The 25,911-nt window shown below is 42.6% G+C and overlaps 1 protein-coding gene across 5 annotated transcripts in view; it reads right to left on the bottom strand.

Moving 5' to 3' along the window:
* Window positions 1–25,911, bottom strand: part of SMAD2 (SMAD family member 2) — a 371,138-nt gene that overhangs the window by 291,319 nt on the left and 53,908 nt on the right. For 4 of the 5 annotated variants that reach the window (XM_063295857.1, XM_063295859.1, XM_063295856.1 and 1 more), the window contains one exon: window positions 22,456–24,789. In XM_063295857.1, the coding sequence (XP_063151927.1) occupies window positions 24,666–24,789 (124 nt within the window). In that variant the 3' untranslated portion in view covers window positions 22,456–24,665. Of the gene's footprint in view, window positions 1–22,455; window positions 24,790–25,911 lie in introns of those variants that run through there. The other variant, XR_010067369.1, reaches the window with a different exon arrangement.

The following is a 25,911-nucleotide window of genomic DNA, read 5'->3' as shown; positions in this document are numbered from 1 at the left end:
CTGTGGAGTTTTCCTGGATGACACGGTGGAAGGACATTGCTCAAGATATCCTTTCAACACCTGCATTGCAGCCATCAGAGCTTAATGCAAGAAATGGCCACCTTTGAAAAATTACTGGTATTTCTCCCACTAACATTTCTTACTCTCTGGCCAAAGGAAGGCAGATATTTGCATGACTTCTTTTTTTTTAAAAAAAAGCTCAGAAGACTAAAGAGCTGGGAAGTTTTCAGTTCTGTCTGGAAGTACTTTGCTCTGGGAAGTGACTTTATTGAGATTAGCAAAAGCGTAGTAATTAATAGAATCACAGAATCATAGGCTTGTAGTGGTGGAAGGGACAGAAGACCCTTCAAGTCCAACCCTCTGTAGTGTGCAGGAAAACCAGTTAAAGCATCCATGAGAGGTGGCTGTCCAGCCTCTTCTTAAAAGCCTCCAGAGATGGAGAACCACAATCTCCATGGGTCAACGGTTCCACTGTTGTACAGGCCTTACCATCATGAAGCTTTTCTTCATGTTTAAGTGAAATTCATCCAAAATAACCTGAACTCTATATAAGAACGTTCATACCCATGCATAAGGAAAACAAATAAATATCTACTCTCAAATGTATTGATGGTAATAAATGGTAATAAATGAATAAATAGTTTATGTTTCAAAGACCAGATAAATGTTTATGTCCTCATATCATGCTAAACCAACCTTCCCCACTCAAGGACTCTCAAGATATGTTAGACTACAATCCCCATAATTCCCCATCAGCATTGTGACTGACCATGGTGGCTTGGAATTATGTGAGTTGTAGTCTGGCTGAGTTCAAGATGTTGGGGAAGAGTTCTGTTGATTATTTAAATTTATATTTTGGGTTACACCATAGTCCTCTGTCTGTCCTCGTCCTACACAGTCAAGGAAGTAGCATTTTTATATATATTACTTATATTATATTATATTATATTATATTATATTATATTATATTATATTATATTATATTATATATTATTATATATTATTATATATTATTATTATTTGAATGTGCTGTAGACCAACCAACAGTGGCTAACAGTGGTTGGATTCACATGTCACACTAAACTATAATGCAGTTTATTTGTATTTGAATTACTATGTTATGGGAACTCAAGCACAGTCAATTGCAGACCTGTATTTTACCATCTCAGGGTTATTTTTTCTAAAAACAAAAAGAACTCAAGTGTTTGGATGGGAAATAATTGAGACTTTAGTGGATTTGATGCTGAGTTCATGTGACACACTGAACCACAGACTAGCAACCATATTTTGGCCCAGTGTGTTGTACAATCCCAACCTGTGTGCTTAGCTCATGGTTCAGTGTGCCTTGTGATCCCAGAAAATTGGGTAGAGTAACCTATGGTTCAATTAATTGCACTGTGCAACAAAGTCAACAGAGAAACTGCTGGGTAGGAGGACCAGGGATCTGCCAGATTCATCCATCTGTGAGAAGGTTCAAGTTTATCATATGGAGAAGGGGCGAATTCCAACCCATCTTGCCTGCCTTCAAGTAATCTTTGAAAAACCATGGTTTTTTTACCCCCAGGCCTTGGGTTAGGATGCTTTGGGCACATCCCTTCTCGTTAGGAGGTGATGTGGAAATATGTTACTCCCCCAAACCATTGTTGTGTTTTTATATAATGTTGTTATTTCTTTTAACTTTGTGAAGCCACCCAAAGTCATTTTGGAATTGGGCAAACAAGCAAACATATAAACAAACAAACAAATAACTCTTCTCTTTACACTTTAAAGTGTAAAGTGTTTATACTTACTCTTTAAGTAACTCTTTACACAAGTCTGTCAAGATTCTCTCTCCTTATGTTGGTCTTTGCTGGTCTTCTTATCTAGGCAGCAGGGTGATTTGTCTCACCTTGACAACACATTAAACACATCCTGTACTTCACAAAGTACCAACATTGGTTGTGTACAATTAGGGCATCAGTCCTGTTCTGTGGAGGGAATCCAGGCAAAATGACAAGAGCAACCACCGGCTGTTGCAATTGGCCACTGAATTCCAGAACTTCCCATGTGATACCTCTTTCCCCAAGGCCACCTCATCCGTTAGAAATCCCAGCTTCTCTTAAGCTCAGGCTTAGCTCAGTGGAAGAGAAGCATAATCTGGTGTGGTCCACAGAAGGTCTTAAGAAGGTTTGAAATTCCATCATCTCCAGCTAAAAGACACTTCCACAGCCTTCTTGTCTTGTCCCATTCCTTCTCCACCTGACTGGATGTTGAGCATCTTTGATCTGTATTCCTCCTTTTTGTGTGTGTGTATGGCTTTGAGTCATGTGGACTCCTGGCAACTGCTTGGACTAGTCCTTGCAGTTTTCTTGGCAAGATTTTGGAAGTGGTTTACCAAACAGGTTCTTCCATGGAAGGGGTTTCCTCATGCCTTCTTCTTCCTGGGACTGAGAGAAAGTGACTGGCCCAAGGTCACCCAGCTGGCTTTGTGTCTGAGGTAGGACTAGAACTCACCGTCTCTCAGTTTCTAGCCTGATGTCTTAACCACTACACCAAACTGGCTCTCAGGTATTCCTCCTACCAGCATATTATCTGTGAAGTGAGTTCCTTTCCAAAAGCCAGTTTGGTGTAGGGCAAACACCTTCCACTGGAGAACCTGTTTGATGTAGTGGTTTAACATACCACACAAGAAACCAGGAGACTGCAAGTTCTAGTCCTGCCTTAGACATAAGGGCAGCTGGGTGACTCTGGGCCAGTCCCTCTCTCTCAGCCCTAGGAAGAAGGTGGCCAGGGCAAACCCCTTTTGAAAATCTTGCCAAGGAAACTGCAGGGACTAGTCCAGGCAGTTGCCAAGAGTCAAGAGTGACTTGGAGGCACAAAAAAGGAGGTGAAGGAGGAGAAGTTCCTTTCTATATGCAGAGGCCACTCAGGTCTATCAAAGGCAAGAGAGATTGGGGCATGTGCCCCACTTTGCCTACAGCCAGTTCAGATATCCCAAACCCCACTTTGCACACCATCGCCAGACCCCACCACAACACTTGAGTAGCTGAACTTTCTATATTTTCTTTCTGCCTCCCCCTAAAATGCAAAGAGGGGACCAACATTTTCAGCTCTGTCCTCTACTGATGCCATGACAGCATCAAAACCCCTGTCCCCATGTTCCTCAGAGGCCACTCTTTGAAAAGAACCCAGTGTGGCCTCCTACTGGACAGTGTTACCCCATTTTCAATCATGGAAGCCAAGAGGTTAGGTTGCAATCTGAAACATACTCACTGGGGGAAAAGACCTTTGAATTTACAAGCCGGATTCTCAGAACATACTTGAACCTGCATTGACATATCTCGCTAATGTTGGTTCGTTTCAACTGTGCTTAGTCACTTTGTGACTTAGCATGTTCCAGGCATCCAACCTGTGATTGACTCTGCTGTGCAAACCTAGAACCTGAAGAAATTCAACGACCAAGTGTGGGCGTCATGCAATCCCCATCAGTGGGACTGAATTCTGAGTAAATCCACGTCACGATTATATTGCTTAGGTACAAAAAGGTCTTCAGGTATTTTGGAGAGAGGGAGTTCCAGCAGTGGGAATTGTATTTTTTATTATTATTATTATTGTTGTTGTTGTTGTTATTGTTATTATTATTATTATTATTATTATTATTTTGCAATGTATGCAGTCTTCTCCAAAACATCAGCCCGTCAGCAGAGCGAGTCCTACAACTCTTCTCCAAAACTGTCCATAAAAAGGGTTCCTGGCTTGAAATAAGACAGCTTTGCTCCATTGACAGCTATGTTTTTTCCCCTCCTCCCTGCCATCAGCCCTCCTAGATGCATGTTAAATGCCTGCTCCTGTTTCCTGTGCTTTTCCTTTTGTAAAAGCCTCCTGTGTCTTGAGATCTTATTGTGTGTGCTCTGGCCGAGTGGAAAATTTAATTTGAAGCTAATTAGCTTTGAAGTTGGTGAACGTCCTCAAGTTACTGGGGTTTCTCCTTTCTGAAAGAGGGAGGAAGATGTGGCTCACCTGTAGCCAACATTTGACAATGCTGGCATCATGGGGGAGATGACAAAGAGACCCAGGAATGGCTTTTGTCTTGGCTGAAAGGTCGAGGGTAGTTTATGACATGCTTCTAATTAATACTTTATTACCCGTAAATGACCAGAGGATCTCTTTTGTGGGCATTTAGTATTATTAGCTAAAGGTTTGGTGTGCATGCAAAAGATCCTTATCATCACAATCAGCTTGTTCTCTTTTCTTTGGCTTTCAAGCGACATGGCCTTGAAGTCCTTACTCTTGAACTTCTCTGAAGATGGGCCACTGTTCGTGCCAGCAACGTTTCAGAGGAAACCTAATCACTATGCCTGCTGCTCCGAGGTGCCTCGGTCACAGAAAGGTCACTGCTGGATGGAAGCAGAGTTCAGAGCAGGCCTGGGGTTCAGCCAAAGCATCAAGACAAAGGGGCTTTCACCTCTGTCCCCATGGGCTTCAGCAACCAAGGACCAACTGGTGCAATTATGTGATGGGCATGAAGACAAAACCACACAGAACTCAGACCTTCTCTGCAGGATTCTTTACTTATCCCATTTACTATGAGATAAGTTAATTACCCCATTAATTTAAGAAAAAATAATGCATTTTTCTAGTCTGTATACCATACCTATCGGATGGGATGAGTTCACACAACATGCCAAGCCATGCGCACACACAACAACCCTAACCAAGTTTAAGAGTAGGCAAGTTTAGAATCTTGTGTGAAGACATCTGCCAGGGCTTCCACTGACCTAGTTAGGCATATGGCATGAACACAGCCATTGACCGAATTTTCTTCAGGAGGATCTGTCCCGATTCTGGTCCTTCAGGTCTTCCAAAGGAGCACACATCGCCATTGTAATCAAGTCCATGTATTTTGCTGCTGGTTGTCCTCTTATTTATTTATTTTCTATCCCACCTTTATTATTTTTATAAATAATTCAAGGCGGTGAACATACCTAATACTCCTTCCTCCTCCTATTTTCCCCGCAACAACAACCCTGTGAGGTGAGTTGGGCTGGGAGAGAGTGACTGGCCCAAGGTCACCCAGCTGGCTTTCACGCCTAAGGCGGGACTAGAACTCTCAGCCTCCTGGTTTCTAGCCCATTGCCTTAACCACTAGACCAAACTGGCTCTCTTCTCTTTCCTTCCACCTTTCCCAGCATTATAGACTTCTCAGAGAGCTACAATAGGTCTTCACATAGTGTGTCAAAAATGGTAATTTCAGCCTGGTCATTTGTGCCTTGAGTGAAAATTCTGAATTGATTTGTTCTATGATTCATCTGTATGTTTTCTTGGCTATCCATGGTATTCCCAAGAGTCTTCTCCAACCTCAAAGTTCAAAAGCATCAATGCTTTGTCCTATTCCACATGACGCTCTATCTGATTTTTGCTTCCATGGAGTGTCACATGGAAAATCATTGTCTGTATGATTCTAATCTTTGTAGGCATGAACATGTCCCAGTATCTGAATATCTTTCCATGGCCTTCTCGCTATTCCACCAAGTGCTAGTCCATGGCATATTTCTTGACCGCTTGTACCTTTACTGTTGATGGTTGATCCTAAAAGCCAGGGACTGTCCACCATATCAATATCTTCATTGTCAGTTCTATGGTTGGTTGCTGTTCCTGTTGTCATTAGTTTGGACTTCTTTATATTTAATCTTAATCCCATTTTTTCACTGTAATCCATGACTTTCATTTCTAGAGCTTGTAGATCTTTTGCCTTTAATTTAATAAATATTAATTTACAGTCTGCCCTCATTGCACTGGAGACCCATTTTCATTTTGTTCTTGGCCACCCTTGCCATGTCACTCAAATTTGAGTATGTCCCTTGGCCTGAGAAAGGCTTCTCAGCCTTGACCTATTCCAACAAGCTTTTTCCCAAATCTAGGGCCCATAGAGGATTTTAAGACTGACCAAGCTGACAAATCTTTTGTTCCCTCACAGAATCAGGAGCTAAATCATTCTGACATCTAAAATGGAACTCTGAAAGAAAAACCCCGTGACCACATGCACGGGAAAAACACAGTGCAAAGTCTAATTAATAATGTTAAACAAAATGAAAGTAAATTTTAGCAACCTTTAAACCCACTGGTCATAATATCAAAGCTTCCTGAGTTTCATGTCAGTTACCTAAGGAGACACATGTGAAGTCAGAACTAGAAATATCTCTATTTCATGGTCCTAAAAAGATGAATTGTAGATTTATTTCTCCTTTTTTATTTTAGCTGGCCTTTACAGAATTAACCTGCATTATATTAAAAATCTTGGGACCCACAGACTTGGTTTCTGGTTTAGCTATAGCTCAGTTGTTTTTCCTGCATGAAAAGCTGCAAGATACATATGGAACATGTTGCAAAGAAGATTCAGATTTGATTTGAACACTCATGAGATTTACATTATAGAATAATCTGAAATTGTTGGTGAATCTATTTTCTGGAGTTCATGGGCAAAAAAAAAATCTATATATTGGACCTGCTTATTGCTAATCACTTTTTTAACTTACCTGAAGTTTTACAAAAAATAATTTGGAATACCTAAGTGTGCTGAATGGCAATATATTCAATCAAAATTCCTTCTGGTTATTATTTGGGTCTTATGCATTATCTACGTCTGAACTTTCTAAATTGTTATTATAATAAAAAAGGTTTCGAAGTCTCTAAATCTACAGTCATTTTTTAAAATTATTTTGAACTGAAAAGCTGTACTAAGTTGGATATGGGAAATCTGCAGGTTATTCAGAATAATGAGTTGGAATACCCTGTTTTAACAAATGAATGGGGTGGAGTTTTAAAGTCTCTTAAATCACTATTACATGATCCTATAATGAGATTAATTGATCAAAGGGCCCCTCAGAGGATCTGTGGTTTACACCGCTATATGTTGGAAGGGACACTTAATGTTTTGGACTTGCATGTTTTGGCACTCTTTTGGCAAATACTCAGGAGGTTGGATATAAGGTGTTGGGAAAAGAAGTAAGGGTCCAATATGTATAGATGGTAAAGCTAACTTACATTCCAAAATTTTAGAACCTACTGAAGCATGAAAGAGTATGGATTTATCAAACCCAGGCAGCAGCTAAGATGATTGCTTTACAGGTAGTTCTTGTTTAGCAACTGCCTCGTACAGTGACCATTTGCAGATATAACAGTGATGAAAAAGTAACTTTATGGCCAATCCTTGCATTCACAACCTTTGTAGGTCCAACACAAAGGAAAGTTGAAATCAGATTGTAAGCACAGTTGCAGTTTAACTTAGCAACCACTTCACTTAATGACCAAGTTGCCAGTCACAATTGTGGTTGCTAAAAGAGGACTACCTGCACTCCAGTGGAAAAACTCTAGCACAGAGTTTCTGGATGGAAGATGCAGGTGCACTTTCTGCCATGAACTGACCTTCTACCTGTCTTATGGAAAGTCTGACCAGTATGATTCCATACAGCCAAGGTTTAATCTGTTGTTTAAGAAGTAAGTTGTCATATTTTTTCTAACAAACAGCCTTTCTCTATCTCCCTCCGTCCCTCTTCTTTTGTTTCACTTTTAAATTAATTTTGTATTTAGTTACTGTCTTTTCCTTTTGTTATACATTAAAACAATAGAAGAAGTGTTGGGAGCTAAACTGTAAACTGGTACAAACTGTAATTATTTGGGGAGTGAGATTTGGCACGTAAACATCTATGAATTCTTTTCACAGCATTGTAGCAAAAAACCCTCAAGGTAATTTACATGACCCGCCTAAAATTTCAGTTCTAAAGTCATGTGGCTTTGCTTCATGAACATCCTCAATTTCTGTTCTATAGAACCTCTTTGTAGGCTTCCGGGGGGGGGGGGACCTTGTCTTAAAAGGTAGGGTAATAGTGACATGAAAAATAGACAAATAAATATGAATATTCTGTCCTTCCGGCAGCCAGTTTGTCGACTGCCTTTCTCTAAAGCAGCAATAACAGTCAAAGGATTCTTTGATACTGGACTCAGCCAGGTTCTATTCAAAACTGGAGATTCCAAAAAGGCATGAATTGTCTGAAGATTCAAGAGAAACTTGACTCAATTCAAGCTGCTCTGAGATTCAATTTTTTAAAAAAGATTCATCCCTGAGTGACTAGAGGGAAATTGCAGAACACCTAAAGCTGCTTCACTTTTTATAGAATGGGATGCAAATAATGGTTGGTAAATCCTTTTAGAGAACTTTAATCCTGGCAAGTTTTAGTTGGAGACCTCTCAGCCACTTGATTCAATGCACTGCTTTGATTCAGAAATCTGGTCCAGTGGGGTGATCTTAATCCTAACTCTTCCAGGTTTCAGCCAGCTCTCTTGCAATCAGTGGCCACTATGAACATGAAATCTAATCCTCCTGATGTCTGTAGATGAAAAGCATATGGAAACCATGAGTTCCACTTTTTCTGCTAGCTGAAAGTCTACAGAGGAAGGAAGAAACTCATTCTACCAGTCACCCATCAATATCTCCCTCCAGGGTGGTTTTTATTCAACTTGAATTTATTTTTTAAGCCGTTGAATTAAATAAATGGGAAGCGGGGTTGCTGTAAAGCAAATGTCCAGTCTCTTCTACCTCCCCTATTTGCAAAATGTCTTTGACTACTCAGCCCCACTAGGTTGACCAGACCTGGAAATCAACTCTACAGGAAAGCTAAAACTACTTTGATTGAGATTGGTTCAAATAACTAGATCTTGCAAACCTGATTGCGCTGGACCTCCTCTTTCTTCTTATACTTCTGTGAATTAGGGAGGTGTCGACCTGAGCCACTTCCAAATGTTACCTTGTTGTTCTGGACTTAAAAAATATCTTAATCTTTATGTCAGTGTTTCCCAACCTTGGCAACTTTAAGACGGGTGGACTTCAACTCACAGAATTCCCCAGCCAGCATGGCTGGCTGGGGAATTCTGTGAGTTGAAGTCCACCCGTCTTAAAGTTGCCAAGGTTGGGAAACACTCCTTTAGGTAAACAGAACTTATGACTGGCCACACCTGCTGTGAGAATCATTTTGTGAGACGGCCCATAACGTGTTTTCAAATGCGCCCGCTGCCAAAATGTTTGCTTAGTCTTGATTTAGGATCAAGGGTATTCTTTTGTATTTTGTATCTTGTGTGTGTGTGTGTGAGGAAAGGGAGAGATTTTTTTCCCCTTAGTCCTGTGAAACCCATTCAAATCAGAACCCAGACTGAAAAACTCTGAGCGATCAGGTTTAGTTCATCAAGTATAGAAGCCTAATATATTTTTCTATCATCTTTTCTTTGCTAAGGACTGGGGCATCTCCACACAGCCTGAAATATAGATTGGTGTATACATGCTAGGAAGCCATCATACTGAAACAGAATCCAGACATTTTTATTTTCCTTACCAGCAACTCTATCTCTATGATGTGATGTGATAATGTAATTTGTAATATAATAATATAGGATCAATGGTGTTAAAAGGAGCACCATGGCTGTTGAGCTCCTCTTTCAAATTTCTAGTTTTCTTTCTTTTTCTTGTTTCTTTTTATTGATTTGCTTAAAAAATAGCAAATTATAAAAGATCAAGTCTGGGAAAGCTTGTGATACAAATACAGAGCAGACAAGACAGGCATTTTTAAGAATTCAGCACCACCCAGTGCTAGAGCTCTGAATAGCACATGGAGGGAAAGGAAATTGTCTTATCACATATCAGACAATTCTTTCATTTGGCCTAATATGGCCAGTGCTGGCTGTTAGCACATTTCAGGAAGATCTTTCGCACTGAAGATGTTGCCTAGTCTGGCAATGAAATGTCTGCAAGAAAAAAGCAAGGCTCAGAGAGCACCAAGGACGCCACAAGAAGAAATGATGCACCACTGAACCATGCCTGTTCCCGCTAAGAATAGGCTACGTGGATGAGATACGTTGGTGTGTTTTTAAAAAAAAAATCATGGGTCTTTTACAATAAGCCTATTTTCAGATTTTTGCTCAGCAGATATTGGGCATGAAATGTAAAACCATAAAGCTGGCCAATAAATACATAAATAAATAAATAAAACATTCTTAATGGATCTCGAAAACAAGAGGGGGGGGGGAATGCAGTTTTAGTTTGCATCAGCAGAAGTAGGATTTTTTAATTATGGGAAGTAATTTTGTTCTGCTTTTTATTCTGCTTTCGTCAGACTCCATCTTGAATCCTGTGCCCAGTTCTGCACACTGGACTTGAGAAGGATGCAGGGAAACTTGAATAGGTTCAGAGAACATCAAGAAGGACTAGAAACTAACTGCTCTAAAGAGAAACTGGAGGAACTCAGCATGTCTGTAGACTTGAGAAGGATTCAGGGAAACTTGAATACAGGTAGTTCTCTCTTAACGACCACAATTGGGACCAGGATTTTGGTTGCTAAGCAAAGCGGTCATTAAGCTAATCCAACCTGATTTTACCACCTTTTTTTTTGCGGCGGTTGTTAAGCAAATCACTACAGGCGTTAAGTGAAGCACATGGTCATTAAGTGAATCATGCAGTTCCCCAATTATTTTGCTTGCCAGAAGCCAGCCAGGAAGGTTGAAAATGGCGATCGCATGACCATGGAATGCTCCAACAGTCATAAGTGTGAACCGGTTGCCAAGTGCCCAAATCAGGACCGTGGGGATGCTACAATGGTTTTAAGTGTGAGGACCTGTCATAAGTTGGTTTTTTCAGCACCGTCATAAATCTGAACCATCACTAAATGAATGGTTGTTAAGCAAGGACTACCTGTAGGTTCAGAGAAAGTCAAGAAGGATTAGAAACTAACTGTTATACTGTAAAGAGAACCTGGAGGAACTGAGCGTGTCTGTAGACTTGGGAAGACTAAAGGGAAGTACAGTGGACCTCTTGAAACTCCTGAGCGAACATCTCCCAAAAGATCCCCAACTGTAGGACCCAGGGTAATGTCCCTAAGTTACAGTAGGGACAATTCCAAGTCCATATTAGAAAAAGGGTTCCACCAGTAAGACCGGTTCAACAGTGGCACCAACGACCTGGCATGTGGTGGACTCCCTTTCGTTTCAGGTGTTCAGAGAGAAGCTGGAGAGCCCCATCACTGGATCCTTAAGAACCCCTCCCAACTCCAGCATTCCTTGATCTGTCAGATCTTGAGTAAATATTCCAGACTATTCACACACGTTACACTGATAACTAACTTGGGTTTAATGACTGAGTTCTAACACCTCTGTGACTGGGTTTGCATGACCTGCTTCCCCAGAGTTTATTCTAACCATGATTTACATCAATTCACCCATTTTCTGGATTCACCAAACACAAGCCATAAACCATCTGGAGTGAGGAAGGCAAAGGCAAGTGGTCAGACTAAATACCGTTTTAAGCGGGTGAAATGCTTGGTGTGGGGGGGGGGGCGTGTTAAGCCTAGTAAATGTAGAGTCCAAAATGTCCTAACTGCAATGCTATTAGCAGAGCTCTGCTGCAAGAAGGTTTTACTTCGAATACTTCCATAATTTTTGAACAGGTGTTTTTGAGAAATGAGCTTAATTCGTTGTGTCCTTTCCAAAGGGCACAGGAGATACCCAGCAGCAATTTCCTGGCATTGCCAAATGTATAATAGAAACGTACGCATACACAGCTGCAAAAATAATAATAATAATAATAATAATAATAATAATAATAATAACAACCTCCCTAAAACTGCTAAAGGTTGTTCCAATTTGGGGGTAAATGGATGGGTAGGTAGGGGAAATATAACCTTAGAACTTCATAAGGAAGGAAAATGCACTAGTTAGTAGAGAATAATTCAGTCCTCTTGCAGACAGTTACTTTGTAGGCCATTAAATTCGCAACTGCAATTTCTATGGCTTGAACGCTGTATTTTCCCAGTGCCCTGGAGGTGCAGTTGAAGAGCAGGGATCCCGTTGTGTTCCTATAATTATTAAAAGAAAAAGCTAATCACTTTTCTTGTGAAGGGAAAACAACAGAATTAGCAGGGTGTATGCTGTAACCCAAACTTGGTTTAGGCTTCCAATGGTTTTTCCATTTCAGTGGTAGACCCCCCTGCTAGTGATCTCTGATGCTCTGCTGCCATCGTGTGGCAACATGATGCAAAACAGCTAATAGCGGCCCAAAGTCATCCAAACTTACATTTCCTCCCTGCCCACTTTTAAGATAGGTTCAACTAACTCATTCAATCCGGGTGAACAAAACAACAAATAAATCATAGTGTGGCTTAATGCGATGGCCTGGTTTGCACAACTACCAATCTTAATCTAGCATGCTGTGTAAATGCAGCAAAGATGCCAAATGAGATGGGAGGCAGGATTGGGGGAACAGAAAACACACTTTCAGGCCTTGTTGTGCTTTATCACTCCAAGTGTACTTTTCAAAAGGAAATGAATTTTCATAACTTTGTGATTGTAGTTCGGAAACTAGAAGCAGCTGAGCTACACAACAATAATGCAGAGCTTAGCTCAAGTTTCAAAACAATAGTACACTTTTTCAGAAAAGAAAGACATTTACAACCTTTGTTGTGTAAACTAGAGTATTAATCTCTGAGTAAGGAAGCAAGTGACTTTCCCTGATGCCTGAACCTTGAATGGGATTGCAAATTGTGATCCGTATAAGTTTGCTGATTTCCTGCAGATGTTTGGACTCATGTTCTACTGTATTCTCTTTATTCCCATGGCTTCTAAATACATAAAACAATATAACATTAAACATACGTTATGGAATTTGCTGCCATAAGATGTGTTGATGGCCATGAAATTAGAGAGTTTTAAGGGTGGGGGGACATATTAATGCAGGATCAGGTTATCACTGGCTATCAATTTTGACGGCTAGTTTATTATCTTCTGAATCCAGCCAGCATCTCTTAAATACCAGCTGCTGGGAAGGAGCAAGGGAGGAGGGACAGACACACACAGGCACGCCCCTCTGGGGCAGATTTGGAAGCTTCCTAGTGCGTTTAGTTGGCCATTGTGTGACAGAAGGCTGGATTAGGTGGATCCCTCCTCTGATCCAGTGGGTCTCTTCCAGTGTTCTTGTGGATTGTTACCTGGTATGGAAACATGAAAAGGGTTGTTAGGTTGCAACCATAGCCAACCCAAAGAATGATAAGAAGGAGACACACAAGTGTTGAATTTTAAGTCCCCCATTTTAGAAAGTACAAATCCTCCACGTAGTTTCAATCCAGTGCAACATAAAGAAATGTGATAAATAAACAAACAAACTTGGATGCCTTTGTGTGATAGAACACAAAGATCGATGATCTGGGCCCTTGGTCTGATCTAGCAGGGCTTCCCTGATGTCCTTCTTTATTTAGTGCAGTTATAGCCTACCTTTTCTCTGACAGCTCAAGCTGTGGTACATTGGAAAAGGGGGTCACCATTTTATCCGTGCAACAACACAGGGGAATCGGTTGGGCTGCAAGAGAGTGATTGGCTCAAAGGTACCCAGTGAATTCTATGGTCAGTTGGGGATCTGAACTTGGATCATCCCATTCCAACATTTTAACACTACATATCATCATCATCATCACCACCACCACCATCACCACCTGTGGCAGGAAACTTTTTCTAAGTTGGCCAAACCAGATAGCAGTGATAAACAGAGGGTGTGTTGATTTTAATGAGTTGGTGAGACATTCTGCTGGTGGAATATACACAGAAATAAAGGGCAAGTCCCTGGCCCTGCAGTCTCCCCATTCAAAATAGACCATGACTGATAAAGAAAGGGGAGAGGGCATAGCTTGAGCAATGTCATGGAAAATCCATAAGCTCAGAGCCCAACGCAGAGGAGAAGGAACCATGTTTATTGCAACAATCATTGCCTGCTTTACAAGAAAGACAGAAAATGGGAAAGCAAACATTCTTACAGAAGTTGAGGGCTATAAGGTGGGAAATCCTAGGGGTCTGATGGGCTGGCCAGTTTGGGGGAGCTAGGCAGGTCCTTGTCACTGTATCTGGGGTTCCTCCTGTTGTTAGGCACAACGCCCGTTTCAGGGGGGCAGCAGAGCCGGGGAAGCCCATTGTCAAAGGCAGTGGAATGTTGAGACAATGGGGGGCGTGTCCCTGATGGGGGATGGAACGTTGGGGTTTCCCACCTTGCTGCTAGGTGGCACCTCTCTCCTCAGGGCTGCCCCACCCCTCCTGGTGGGGAGGCTGCTATTCCTTGGTCTAGGTGGGATTGCAGGGGGCTTGGTCTGGGGCAGGGAGGGTCCATCTGGGTCTGATGGGATTGGGCAAAGAGATGAGCTGGGGTGACTCCACTCACGTCCAAAAGACAGGGGAGAGGGGGATGCATTGTCCATTTTGTTTGCTGTATCTACTTTTCCCCACCCCAAGAAAAACTTCACAAGTGCAGAGTTTTACAAACATTGGAGGGTCTCCTTAATGAACTGAATTTCAGGATGAAGATAAGGAACGGAGAGCCAAGGTTACAAAAGCAACCATTCTGCCCTTTAACTGTTTCCCAAGCTCTACTCTATCTTGGTGTTCTTGATAAACAAAGGCATAACAAGATTTTCATGGCACAGTATTGTTGCCTGGAACGCTCCATTCCCACCTTCTTCCATGCATCCTCTTCAAATCTCAGCATCAACAAGACCCTTTGATCCTGTCTCCTTTCTACCTTCTCTGATGCATTAATTCTGCAGCCTGCTCCAGCAGCTTTGCTCTTTCTAAACCTTCTCCAAAAGGTTTACCGTCGAGCCTGTCTTCTAAAGTGAACTTCCCAGGCATTTTTTTCTCTCCTTTCTTGCCTGCTCCATCATTTGTGAAAGTCATACTCAGAGCTTAGCATCAAAGGCCTTGAAAAGCCTAGACACAACTTTGCCTTTGTTGACAAAAATATTTTACAAATCGCCTCTCGGAGAAGGTTTTCAAGCCCCATTTGAGGCCCTCTGTTATCTTCAGTTCTTTCTGGGCCAGCAATGATTACATTGCATGGCAGGCCTTATCACAATGTTCTGTAGTAAACCTTTTGGGACATTCTTGGGAATATTTTCCTTTCCCTGTAGAGAGTAGTAGTAGTAGTAGTTGTTGTTGTTGTTGTTGTTGTTGGAGCAGTATGATTTTTGGGGTGGGGAAGCCTAGATCTTTGGAATAGAAATACTAGAACATTTTACACTTATTTCAAGAGATGCAACCCTGAGAAACAGTGAGGAAGCAAACTACCAGGGAGCTCTTTGAAAAAACTGCCAATTGATTCACAGCCTTGGACCTGGTCCAAGAAGAAGGTGGAAGGTGGAAGACCAGCTAATAGTTGACTAAGATGGCCAGGTTGAGCTATGGTTTCTTGAAGAGGGCACACAACACCATCACCTTCAAGGCAGTGGCAATAGTCCTTCTTCTAAGGATGCATTAATTTACTTCCTGCACCAAGCTTGCACCTCCTTGACAGCTTTCATTAACCAAGGCAGCAATTTAATTCACAGGTTACACTACAGACAATCCCACCTATTTTCTCAGCACCTTCTGGCTCATATTGATACCAGATAACCTTACAGGATGGTACCTCTGTCACCTCAGAAAACCTTGCCTAGCCAGTGTCCAAATCTGAGCAAATGTGAGTGATTTTTATCCTCCAGAGATTTCTCAGACTTGTCTCCACAACCTATTAACTGAGCTTCTGGGCATCAGACGAATGAAGTCTGCTTTAAGCCAACAAATGTCATGATCTGACATGGCTGCACAGCACTACCGTGTAAACAGCCCCTTCAGTTCAAAAGCCAAGTCATGGGTAGAGCACTGAGAAGATCCAAGGCCCAATTCTCTGCAATTCCAGTTGAAATAGCCCTGTGAACAGTGCACATCATCCAGCATCTCTGAGCATTTCCAGTCTAGTTTTGTGATCAGAGGCAAAGCCCCACAGCCAGCCTTGGTTCTTCAACCAATGCTTGTTCGCCACTCCTCCAGTTACTCCAAGAAATGCTATGCACATATTGGGACTATGGAGAATACAGCTGAACTGTCTCTCCACTGCTCAGACAGGCACCTTTCCCCCAAACCACAGAACATGCTAAACTGGCTAATCTGAAGATGGGCTTTGCCATCTGATTCAGCTTTTATGGCCTCCTGCATGAAAGAGGCCACCACATTAAACCGTCATATGGATTATTAGTTAGGGCACAGAACATTATGTGAACTCAGCCACTGAATTTCACCAGTCTAGTTTGAATGTGTTGTGGAAACACAACCTCAGTGGTGCTTTGAAAGGTGACTTGATGGCGAAACCATCAGATTAGGCTAGCTGGTCACATGTGGGATGGAAGATGGGCTCAACAGAAGATAAGCTCAGTCACTTTACTTCTCTACCCAATGGTAGGACTGGCTCTTCATTAATGATGAAGCCTCCTTAGGAACATGAATTACTCTACATCAGGGCAGGCAGCCAGCAAGGAGATGCACTTTTTTTTAAGCTTTGTAGTTTGGACAGTGATGAAAGAACACTACCAAAAGTGGTGGAGTGGGAGTTTCAGCCTTCCCTTGGGGAAAAAAGTGGCCTTTAGGAAAAGTGTTTTCAGCAAAAGCAAGTAAGGTGCATTAAATGCACTGGAAGTGCAAGTCTTCTTTTGCACTATCTTTTGACCCTCCCAATATAGAACATTGCATTACCATGATTGGATTCACCACCCCATTTTGCCAGTGCACTATCAGAAGGCTTTGGGGGTTCCACAGAAGGATACCTCCAATGGTGGTTTAAAGCAAAAAACCACACACACACACACCCTGCAAGAGATACAAACTGCTTGTCAAGTAGCAGGAATCCCCTCTTTTCTAAAGGACCTAGAGCTCTCTCACAAATCTCTGCTTTTGTAATTCCAACATGCATATTTATGAAATGTGGATTTCATTTGCTTCCCCCTCACTCTAAGGTAGCTTGACTCTTTGGGTTTAAACAATTCCCAATTTAAATTTCCATGATTAGAGACTATGGCTGTTTTTTAAAAAATGTTCCAAATTCAATTTTAAAATGGCAGGGGCAAAAGTTTCCGAGCACACGATGATAGCAGCAGCTTTTGGCTGAAAGAGAAACTTTTAATGTGTGGAAACTGTCAACTCAGTCCAGAAATCACAGCGTTCTCCAATCTGGTTGTTAAAAAATAAATAAGTGTATGTGCCTTTGAATTAGTGTTGACACATGGCAACTTCCTGGTTGTTGTTTATTCGTTCAGTCACTTCTGACTCTTCATGACTTCATGGACCAGCCCACGCCAGAGCTTCCTGTTGGTCATCAACACGCCCAGCTCCCCCAGGGACAAGTCCGTCACCTCTAGAATGTCATCCATCCATCTTACCCTTGGTCGGCCCCTCTTCCTTTTGCCTTCCACTCTCCCTAGCATCAGCATCTTCTCCAGGGTGTCCTGTCTTCTCATTATGTGGCCAAAGTATTTCAGTTTTGCCTTTAATATCATTCCCTCAAGTGAGCAGTCTGGCTTTATTTCCTGGAGGATGGACTGGTTTGATCTTCTTGCAGTCCAAGGCACTCTCAGAATTTTCCTCCAACACCACAATTCAAAAGCATCGATCTTCCTTCTCTCAGCCTTCCTTATGGTCCAGCTCTCGCAGCCATATGTTACTACAGGGAACACCATTGCTTTAACTATGCGGGCCTTTGTTGTCAGTGTGATGTCTCTGCTCTTAACTATTCTATTGAGATTTGTCATTACTCTCCTCCCAAGAATAAAACATCTTCTGATTTCCTGACTGCAGTCAGCATCTGCAGTAATCTTCGCACCTAGAAATGCAAAGTCTTTGACTGCTTCTACATTTTCTCCCTCTATTTGCCAGTTATCAATCAAGCTGGTTGCCATAATCTTGGTTTTTTTTTTGAGGTTTAACTGCAAGCCAGCTTTTGCACTTTCTTCTTTCACCTTCATCATAAGGCTCCTCAGTTCCTCCTTGCTTTCAGCCATCAAAGTGGTATCATCTGCATATCTGAGATTGTTAATGTTTCTTCCAGTGATTTTAACCCCAGCCTTGGATTCTTCAAGCCCAGCATGTTGCATGATGTGTTCTGCGTACAAGTTGAATAGGTAGGGCGAGAGTATACAGCCCTGCCATACTCCTTTCCCAATCTTAAACCAGTCCGTTGTTCCATGGTCTGTTCTTACCGTTGCTACTTGGTCATTATACATTATACAGATTCTTCAGGAGGCAGACAAGATGACTTCCTGGACCAAACTTTTAATACATGGAAGCTGTCAATTCAGTCCAGAAATCGTGTTCTCCAATCTTGTTTTTAAAAAATAAATGTGTGTGCACACATGTTTTTGAATTAGTGCTGACTCTTGATAACCACCTGGATTAATCCCCACAGTTTTCTTGGAAAGATTTCAGGAGTAGCTTGCCATTGCTTTCTTCCTAGGACTGAGATGGGAAGACAAGCCCAAAGTCATCTAGCTGGTTTCATGTCTAAGGCAGGACTAGAACTCACCATCTCCTGGCTTGTAGGCTGCTGCCTTAACCACTACACCAAACTGGTTACGTAAGAAAGAGCATTTCCGATACAATGCAAGTCATTGTCTCCAGCCTCTTTTCACTGAGTAGCTACTATGTTAGTAACTGGATCATAGTGGCTATTGTAAACTAGTCTCTTATTTTACTACCACCTACTACTACTTGTAATAGGGCTGTGAACAATCAGGCACATTGCAGGATTGTGGCATATATTCACGGTCCAGCTTGCAATATGGAGATTGAAAGTCAACTGTAAGAATGGACCTATTGGGAATTAGAGTCTCAGTTGTAGCTTAAACTGTAATTGAGATCTAATACTCCTGAACAATATTACAGAGTTGTTATAAATTACTCCAGGCCCAGACCATGCCATAGAGAAACTATAAATCACACTCTTCCAGAAATAGCACCTAATTGGATTATTTTACAGGAATCAAAGGACAAACATCTCCGATCCTGCACCGGGTGGGGATAGCTTTTATCTAAATTGCATTCATACTCAGCCCTTTATTTTCTCACTGACATCTGTGGGCAATCATTCCCATTCTGCGTAACTCAAGGAGGAAATACTGTCATATACATTGTGAAATACTCTTTCTACCTATGAATATGATTTCCCTGTTCTAGTCATGGTTCTATTCCCACCCAGGTCTCATGAGATTTAATATTTTAGTGCCACCTGCAATTTTTCACCATTATTTTATCTACAGACTTTAGTGCCCCAGCATCCTTGTTCTAAGCATCATTGACACTGGGGTTGCAGGGATACACTAGTGAAAATGTAAATAACTCTTGGTCTATCTCAGTGTTTCTCCACATCAGCAACTTTAAGATGTGTGAACTTCAACTCCCAGAATTCCCCAGCCAGCAAGCACTGAAGCTGGGACCTTCCAAATAGTAAAATAAGGTTTCGTTCCCTGTGCTGATTTTGTGATATTGTCATTTCCCTGCAAAATGCAACTTGGACTCCCTGGCACTTCCTTGCAAGAGACTTTTGTCAACTTTCTTCAGTTCTTTTAGGGGCAGGCTGCACTATTATGCCAGTCTCCCACTGGGCACAATTCAAGTGCTGGGCATCACCGGTAAAGCCCTACATGGCACAGAGCCAAGCTCTTTGTAGGCCTCCCTTAGTCTCTGCTCACCCCACCAGATCTAGCAGGGAGGGCATGCTCTGGGTCCTGTCCATTAAAGGTCATTTTGTTGGATCCCAGAGTTGGACCATCCCATTGGCAGCACCCATCCCAGCGAACGGTAGCCCTTAGAGATTCAGATGACCCCAATCCTGTTAGCCTTTTGTGAGACATTAAACATGTGGCTGTTCCTCCAGGCCAGTGTTTCTCAACCTTGACCATTTTAAGATGTGTGGACTTCAACTCCCAGAATTCCCCAGCCAGCACGCTGGCTGGGGAATTCTGGAAGTTGAAGTCCACACATCTTAAAATGGTCAAGGTTGAGAAACACTGCTCCAGACATTGTGGCTGGATGGTTAGGTGAGCTCTACTGATTAAAGCTGGTTAATGTTTTGTTTTCTAATTGGGTTGTGTTTATGACTTCAAGCATTATGTTTGTTAAAACTGTTTTCAACCCTTGTACGCTGCCCAGAGTCACTTTTGTGAGATGGGTGTGGCCAAATGAATTCTTAAAGTGGTAAGTATTTGTTTTAGGTTTCTCTGCATCAGATGCAATTCATAGGTTTTGTTACGTCCAGACTAGATAGAGCAGCATTAGTAACCCACAGACAAGGCCTCACGCAAGAACATGAAAGGTGGCCTGTTCTGAATTTACAAGGATTAATAGGGAGTAGATGCAATTCCACTGTTCATCTTTTCATTCGGACAAACTTTTGGTTAACTGGAGGAAGCATCATGAAGGGAAAGGTATTTGACAGAGCTTTGGTAACTTTCCGTCAGCCCATCTGAGTGAGAGGAAGGAAGGAGGGAGGGGGAGAGGAATTTTCTGAGAGATTTATATGGCTGCCCAACTCACTCACGGTGACTTTGGGCAGCTTACAAAAATAAAACCCCAAACACAAAACCCACTACACCCCACCCTCCTAGGGTCATCACCCCAGGATGTAGGGCTAAAATTGTCATCAGCCCCTGGTTGCGTACCATTTTCCTAATACATCAGGAAGTTAGGAAAAGCTGTTGCAGTTTCAAATTTGCCGTATGAGGCCTTATACCGAAAGCAAGTTTCACAGATAAAGCCTGTTGGGGATTAGACACCATCACCCCTAAGCCAACTTTTTATAAATTCAAGGCGGCTTCTAGATCAGCATCTCAAAATAAGCCACAGTCCACTAAAGAAACACCAGCAGCACTGGGACAGAGGACTTTGCATGGGATTTATCAATTTGAGTTTAACTGGAAAAACTGGGCTAAAAATGGCATGAAAGCCAACACACACACACGCACAGACACCGACAAAGCAAATTAAAAACTCGAAACTCCAATGCACTCAACAGAACAGTCCTATTTTCAACATCCAGTCATCATGGAAATGTATATATTGAAGAAGGGAGAAAATATTAGCTGAAGTCCATTTAAGCTGAATAAAATTATTCCTTGATTTTCCTATTCCCTCCAGCCACACTTTCTGTACTTCATCCCAGTTACCACAGTCATTGCCCATCTGGGTACCCGGCAGATGCAAGACTACAATTGCCATCACCAGTTGCTTAACTGGTTCTGTGCAATTATTGTAAGAGATCAGGAAGTTAGGGAAAGCTATTTGAGTGTTCTATATTGAAAATATGAAACAAAAAGGGATGGGAAACCCTATGCAAAATCCTTAAAAAGAGGATGCTTCCGCTGCAGTCACAGACCAATTTACCTGCAGGCCTTTTCGGCCAACTGTGAACTTGGAGGCATCAGAGACAAGAACCGTCTTCTGAAGAAACACATGCCAGATTTTTGATATGAGGTTTTGTTTTCCTGTCTCCCAATGTTTAATTGGAGCATTACTAGCAAAAATATTTGAAGCAAATCCTTCAACTGCCACCCGTTGCAAAAACTCAAAAGGGGCATAAGGAAATCCCGTTATTATCTAATTAAGGTTTCATAGGAGTGACAGACAAGAGGAGGAACTGAGGGGCAGAAAAGAGGCCACAGGAAAATGAAAGGGCTCCTCAGGGCTTCAGTGTGAAACAAGAGGAACAAGGCGTAACAAGGGGCAGAAGAGAGCTAGGCAAAAACAGGCAGAAGCCAAAACCCGGTGGGTTTTCGAGGAACGCACAATTCTTGAAGCAAATTCCTATGAACTGATGAAGCCATACATTTTCAGGCAAACTTTCAGCAGCCTGAGGTCAACAGAGATGCAAGAAGGATGGGGCACTCTGGTGTGCATACATCAGGCTGTGGTGCAGACACACAGGACAGAAGAAAGGTTGCTAATCGAAGTGTATCTAAACCATTTCCATTATATCTATACCCAGCCTTTGCACCAGGACAGTTAAGGCAGGCCCAAGCACTCCCACCTGCCATTTTTCTTCAAAATAATCCTGTGAGGTAGGTTGGACAGGGAGTGATTGGCTCAAGGACCCCAAGGAAGTTCCCATGGCTGAAGATGGATTCCACCCTGGATCTCCCAGGTTCACACACATACACATGTACGTCACATCAAGAACTCACCTAACCCACACTGTATGGAAGCGAACAGCCCCTCACACTGGAGATTTTATTGAGCTGACAGCCTTCCCCTGCTCAAGCTCTTCCGATGCCCCTTTTCCAATGCTCCCAGATGTCCACCACCACCACCTCATGCTGGGAGGACAGAACTCAGACGGCCTGCCTGTGAGATGCATGACCCTTCAAAGGAAAGCGCCTGGGATTCTGGGCTCACGTATGACACGCAGATCTCCAGCCCTGCGTGCCTCGCTCAGTTACGGAACGCCATCATGGAGCACTGGGGAAAAGGAGGTCTCTTCAGACCCAGCACCTAGACCTTCGCATCTAAGAACCATTGAGCTCGCATTTGATATCGAAGCCCACCCTCTATGCAGAGCTTGCCGGCAGAGCCTTTCCATGAAACCGCTCAAACAAGCAGAAGTGAGAATTAAAACTTTTATTAGTGTATTCACATATTAGGCAAATGCAACACGGATGAAAGCTTCCCTCTTAGTTTCACAAGTTCTACCAATACATTAGGCTACTGGTAAAACTACACAAATTGGTAACTTTGCCCATTCTTCTGAATTGCCTGGCTCACTTTGTTTCCAGCCACCCTCCCATCCTCCCTCCCACCCACCGGTGTGATTTTTGGTATTGCTCCTATGCCCTATATTTTGTCACGGCATAAAAAATATCCATCGCTGTCTTCCGTTCAGGCAGCCGATTACAAAGCTTAACACTGGCCACATGTTTGTTGTCAAAGCTGGAATTGCCACTAGGTGTACTTACAAAGTACAAGGCTAGTGCAAAGTAACCCTTGGGGAGGGGGCACGGCAGGGGGAAGGAGGAGGAAAGGAACAGACGAAAGGCAATCCCGCTACTGCCACGACAACGAGGACAGACAGCTAGATCACAAGATTGTTAGTAAGATGTATACTTTTCAAGTCGGAAGAACCCTTCTATACAGTTTCCCAACCCTTACCCAACCCAGATGTATCTGTAGAATATAATTCAAAATATTTTTTTAAAGCAAGGTCCAGATGTAGTAGTGTCCTAGGATTCACCATAACATGTACTGTGGAGGCCGTCCCTTTGGTCAAGCAACAACCAGCCCACCGAAGCCGCTGCTTCTGCGAGATCCTTTCTGTAATGGACGCTCGTAACTCAGCTGTGCGATTAGAAGCCTTTGGTGAAATGCCCCGTTTTACACAACCCTCCCAGGAGGTCTCTTTCACTGTCTGCGGAAGGCCAAGGCTTGCTGAGCTGCCAAGGAGGAACTTGTGGAGCAGGGATCTCCTCTCCAATCTACCAATGAAACAGGAGACGTGGTGGCCTTGCTTTTCCTCCTCACACCCTTCCTTCTCCTCGGACTCCAGACATAGCAGGCCACAGCAGAAGGCAGGCTTGGGGAAAATAACAGGAGAAGCAGTAACTGGGCCTTCCCCTTTCTCTCGGAAGCCTAGCAAGCGAACACATCCTAACAATACTATTTTCAGGATGTGCGCAGGCCTTGCAGATCCAGTGTTAGCACCTGATGGTGCACTAGACAGAGGGCTCATGCAGACAATTAAAGAAGATAATGCAAGCACTCTTCCTTTCATCCTGCTAGGAAAGGAATGATCATTCAAGCAGTATGTGACAATTTCATTCTCCATGGCGAAGAATATCCTGATGTCCCTCTTAACTACAATTTGAAATCAGAGTAAAATCTACTAATCATAGATAACAGAGGCATTCATGTCTTGGAAGCAGCAAGGGGTGAGGGAGGAAGTTGATTGGTTCACTGGCTAGGGGAAAAAACTGACTGGTTCATTGGTTGTAAAAACCAAGCACACTTAAAGCTGCACTACTCCATTAGCGCATAAATGATGCAAGGAGAATTTGAAGGACAACAGCATCACAGCACCCATTGCCAGCAATAGATGCACTGCTGAATGGACAGGATGTGTCCTGATTCAAACCAGGTTTGATCATTTGGGGAGTGGGGGAAGTAAGAGATTCCTTTGACTTCAAACACGTTCAGGCCGATTCAACCCTCAAGATTTCAAGCGATGAAATCCAAAATTTAATCTCTCTACAGTTAGCAGCTAGTACACTCAAGATAATGGAGCTAGAAGCTTTTCTGTAATAAGCATTTCTTATAGGGGAGTGAAAAGCCTGCACACGTAACAGATATATATATATAAAAATATAAAAAATAGGGAGAACCAAGAACTTGGGCTTTTTATGAGATGCCTGCTTAAGCCAGAGCTCCATACATCTACCAGTGGGCACTAAAACTCAGACTGCAAAATGGCACCACACTTGGGAGAGGCTTCGTGACCTATGAACTGTACTGTTCATGTTACTGGCAAACCTTTAGGACACTCAATTTATATATACCCAATTAAAAAAACACCGTTAAAGTCTTTAACTGTCCCTCCCTCCTTCAGAAGAAGGTGTTTCTATACACTAACATTTCACCTAGCATCAGAGTATAGGAAACAAAATCCACAAGGTGCTTTAAAACTGATGAGATCCTCAAGTGCTTTCTCTCTCTTCCTCTCAGAACTTTTTGGATAAGAAACAGTTCATGGAGACCACACACGAGTTACTGCGGCAGACGAGCTGTTGCCAGGACTTCATGTTCTGAGCCCACCAAGAATGAGATTACGACATGCTAGAACAACGCACTGATGGGGACCCCATCTGAGTCAATACTTTGTCCAGCCACTGTAGAGGCCCATTCAGGTGGAGCTCAATCCAACAAGGAGTGCTTGTTACTGTCTGACGCCTGAAACACAAAGGGGGAAGGGGGCACAGGAGGAATGAATAAAAGCCTTTGTGGCATTGGGAAACCAGCATGCAATGCCCTCCTCAACACACGGTCTAATTACAGGTAAATCTGAGCAGGCCAGAATCTGAAGGATATCAGCACTGCTGGTACCCAATTTCCACCACTTTGTGATCTCTTGGCTGGAGGTTAGCTGTCTATGACTGATCTCCAAAAGCTAAGCAGGGTAGCATCTGGCAAGTATTTGGATGGGAAGCTACCAAGAATACGACTACTGAGTAGAGCAGAAGCTGAAAAAACACCTAGAAGAGGAAAGGGCCAACTCTTTCCACCTATCTGGCAAGGAAGCTCTATGGATGTATCACCAGGAGTCAAGCATGTGTCAAGGGAGTTTCTATCTTCACCTAGCCATAGGAAAGACCAATTTTATGAGAGAAAATAATCACTTGGTCACTGAATAATTTATAACATCAAGTGTTTTTTTTCTCGCTTGTAATCACCCACAATTATTTGGGGAATTACATATCTGAGAAGACACGAGGGGCACTTGCCGGTGAATTTAATTCTTCTGTGTCACCAAAGCAGGCTTTTTCTTTCCTTCTCTGTCCAGTTGCCTGGACGCTTGCTTTTCAGCTTGTCTCTCCCTCTCTCTTTCCTTCCCCATGCAACTACCCATTCCCTACTTAACCTATCTCCACACACACACAACCCTGCTAAGAGGCAATGCCTCTCTCCCATGCAGTTTTTCTTCTGCCTATCACTGTGGCCTTGAGGGTATCTGTCCTAACAGCACAAGCTGAACTAGTAAGCAATTTTATTATCTAGGTACAAAAAACGCAACTGTCTCCTCTCCAAAACAAATTTCAAGCCCTACTTACTTTGGGCAGTTAATCATTAAGGTTTGTGCCACCATTCACGTTGCATTTTATTTTAAGGATCCGTTCTTTTTTTCTTCAGGTAACATAATTCATATGATAGAACAGAAAAGTCCTGATGTGGAGTTCAAGTGCTTAATAACCAGCTTGCAACACTACGTGCCACTTTTTCCTAACCATGAATTATGGCACGGCGGAGAACTAATGGTAAATGGTGTGGAGCACATGTGGAACCTCTCCTTCACAA

Source organism: Candoia aspera, chromosome 2 (assembly GCF_035149785.1).
Source record: "Candoia aspera isolate rCanAsp1 chromosome 2, rCanAsp1.hap2, whole genome shotgun sequence".
NCBI classification, from domain to species: Eukaryota; Metazoa; Chordata; class Lepidosauria; order Squamata; family Boidae; genus Candoia; species Candoia aspera.
This window is presented reverse-complemented; position numbering and strand designations above follow the sequence as displayed.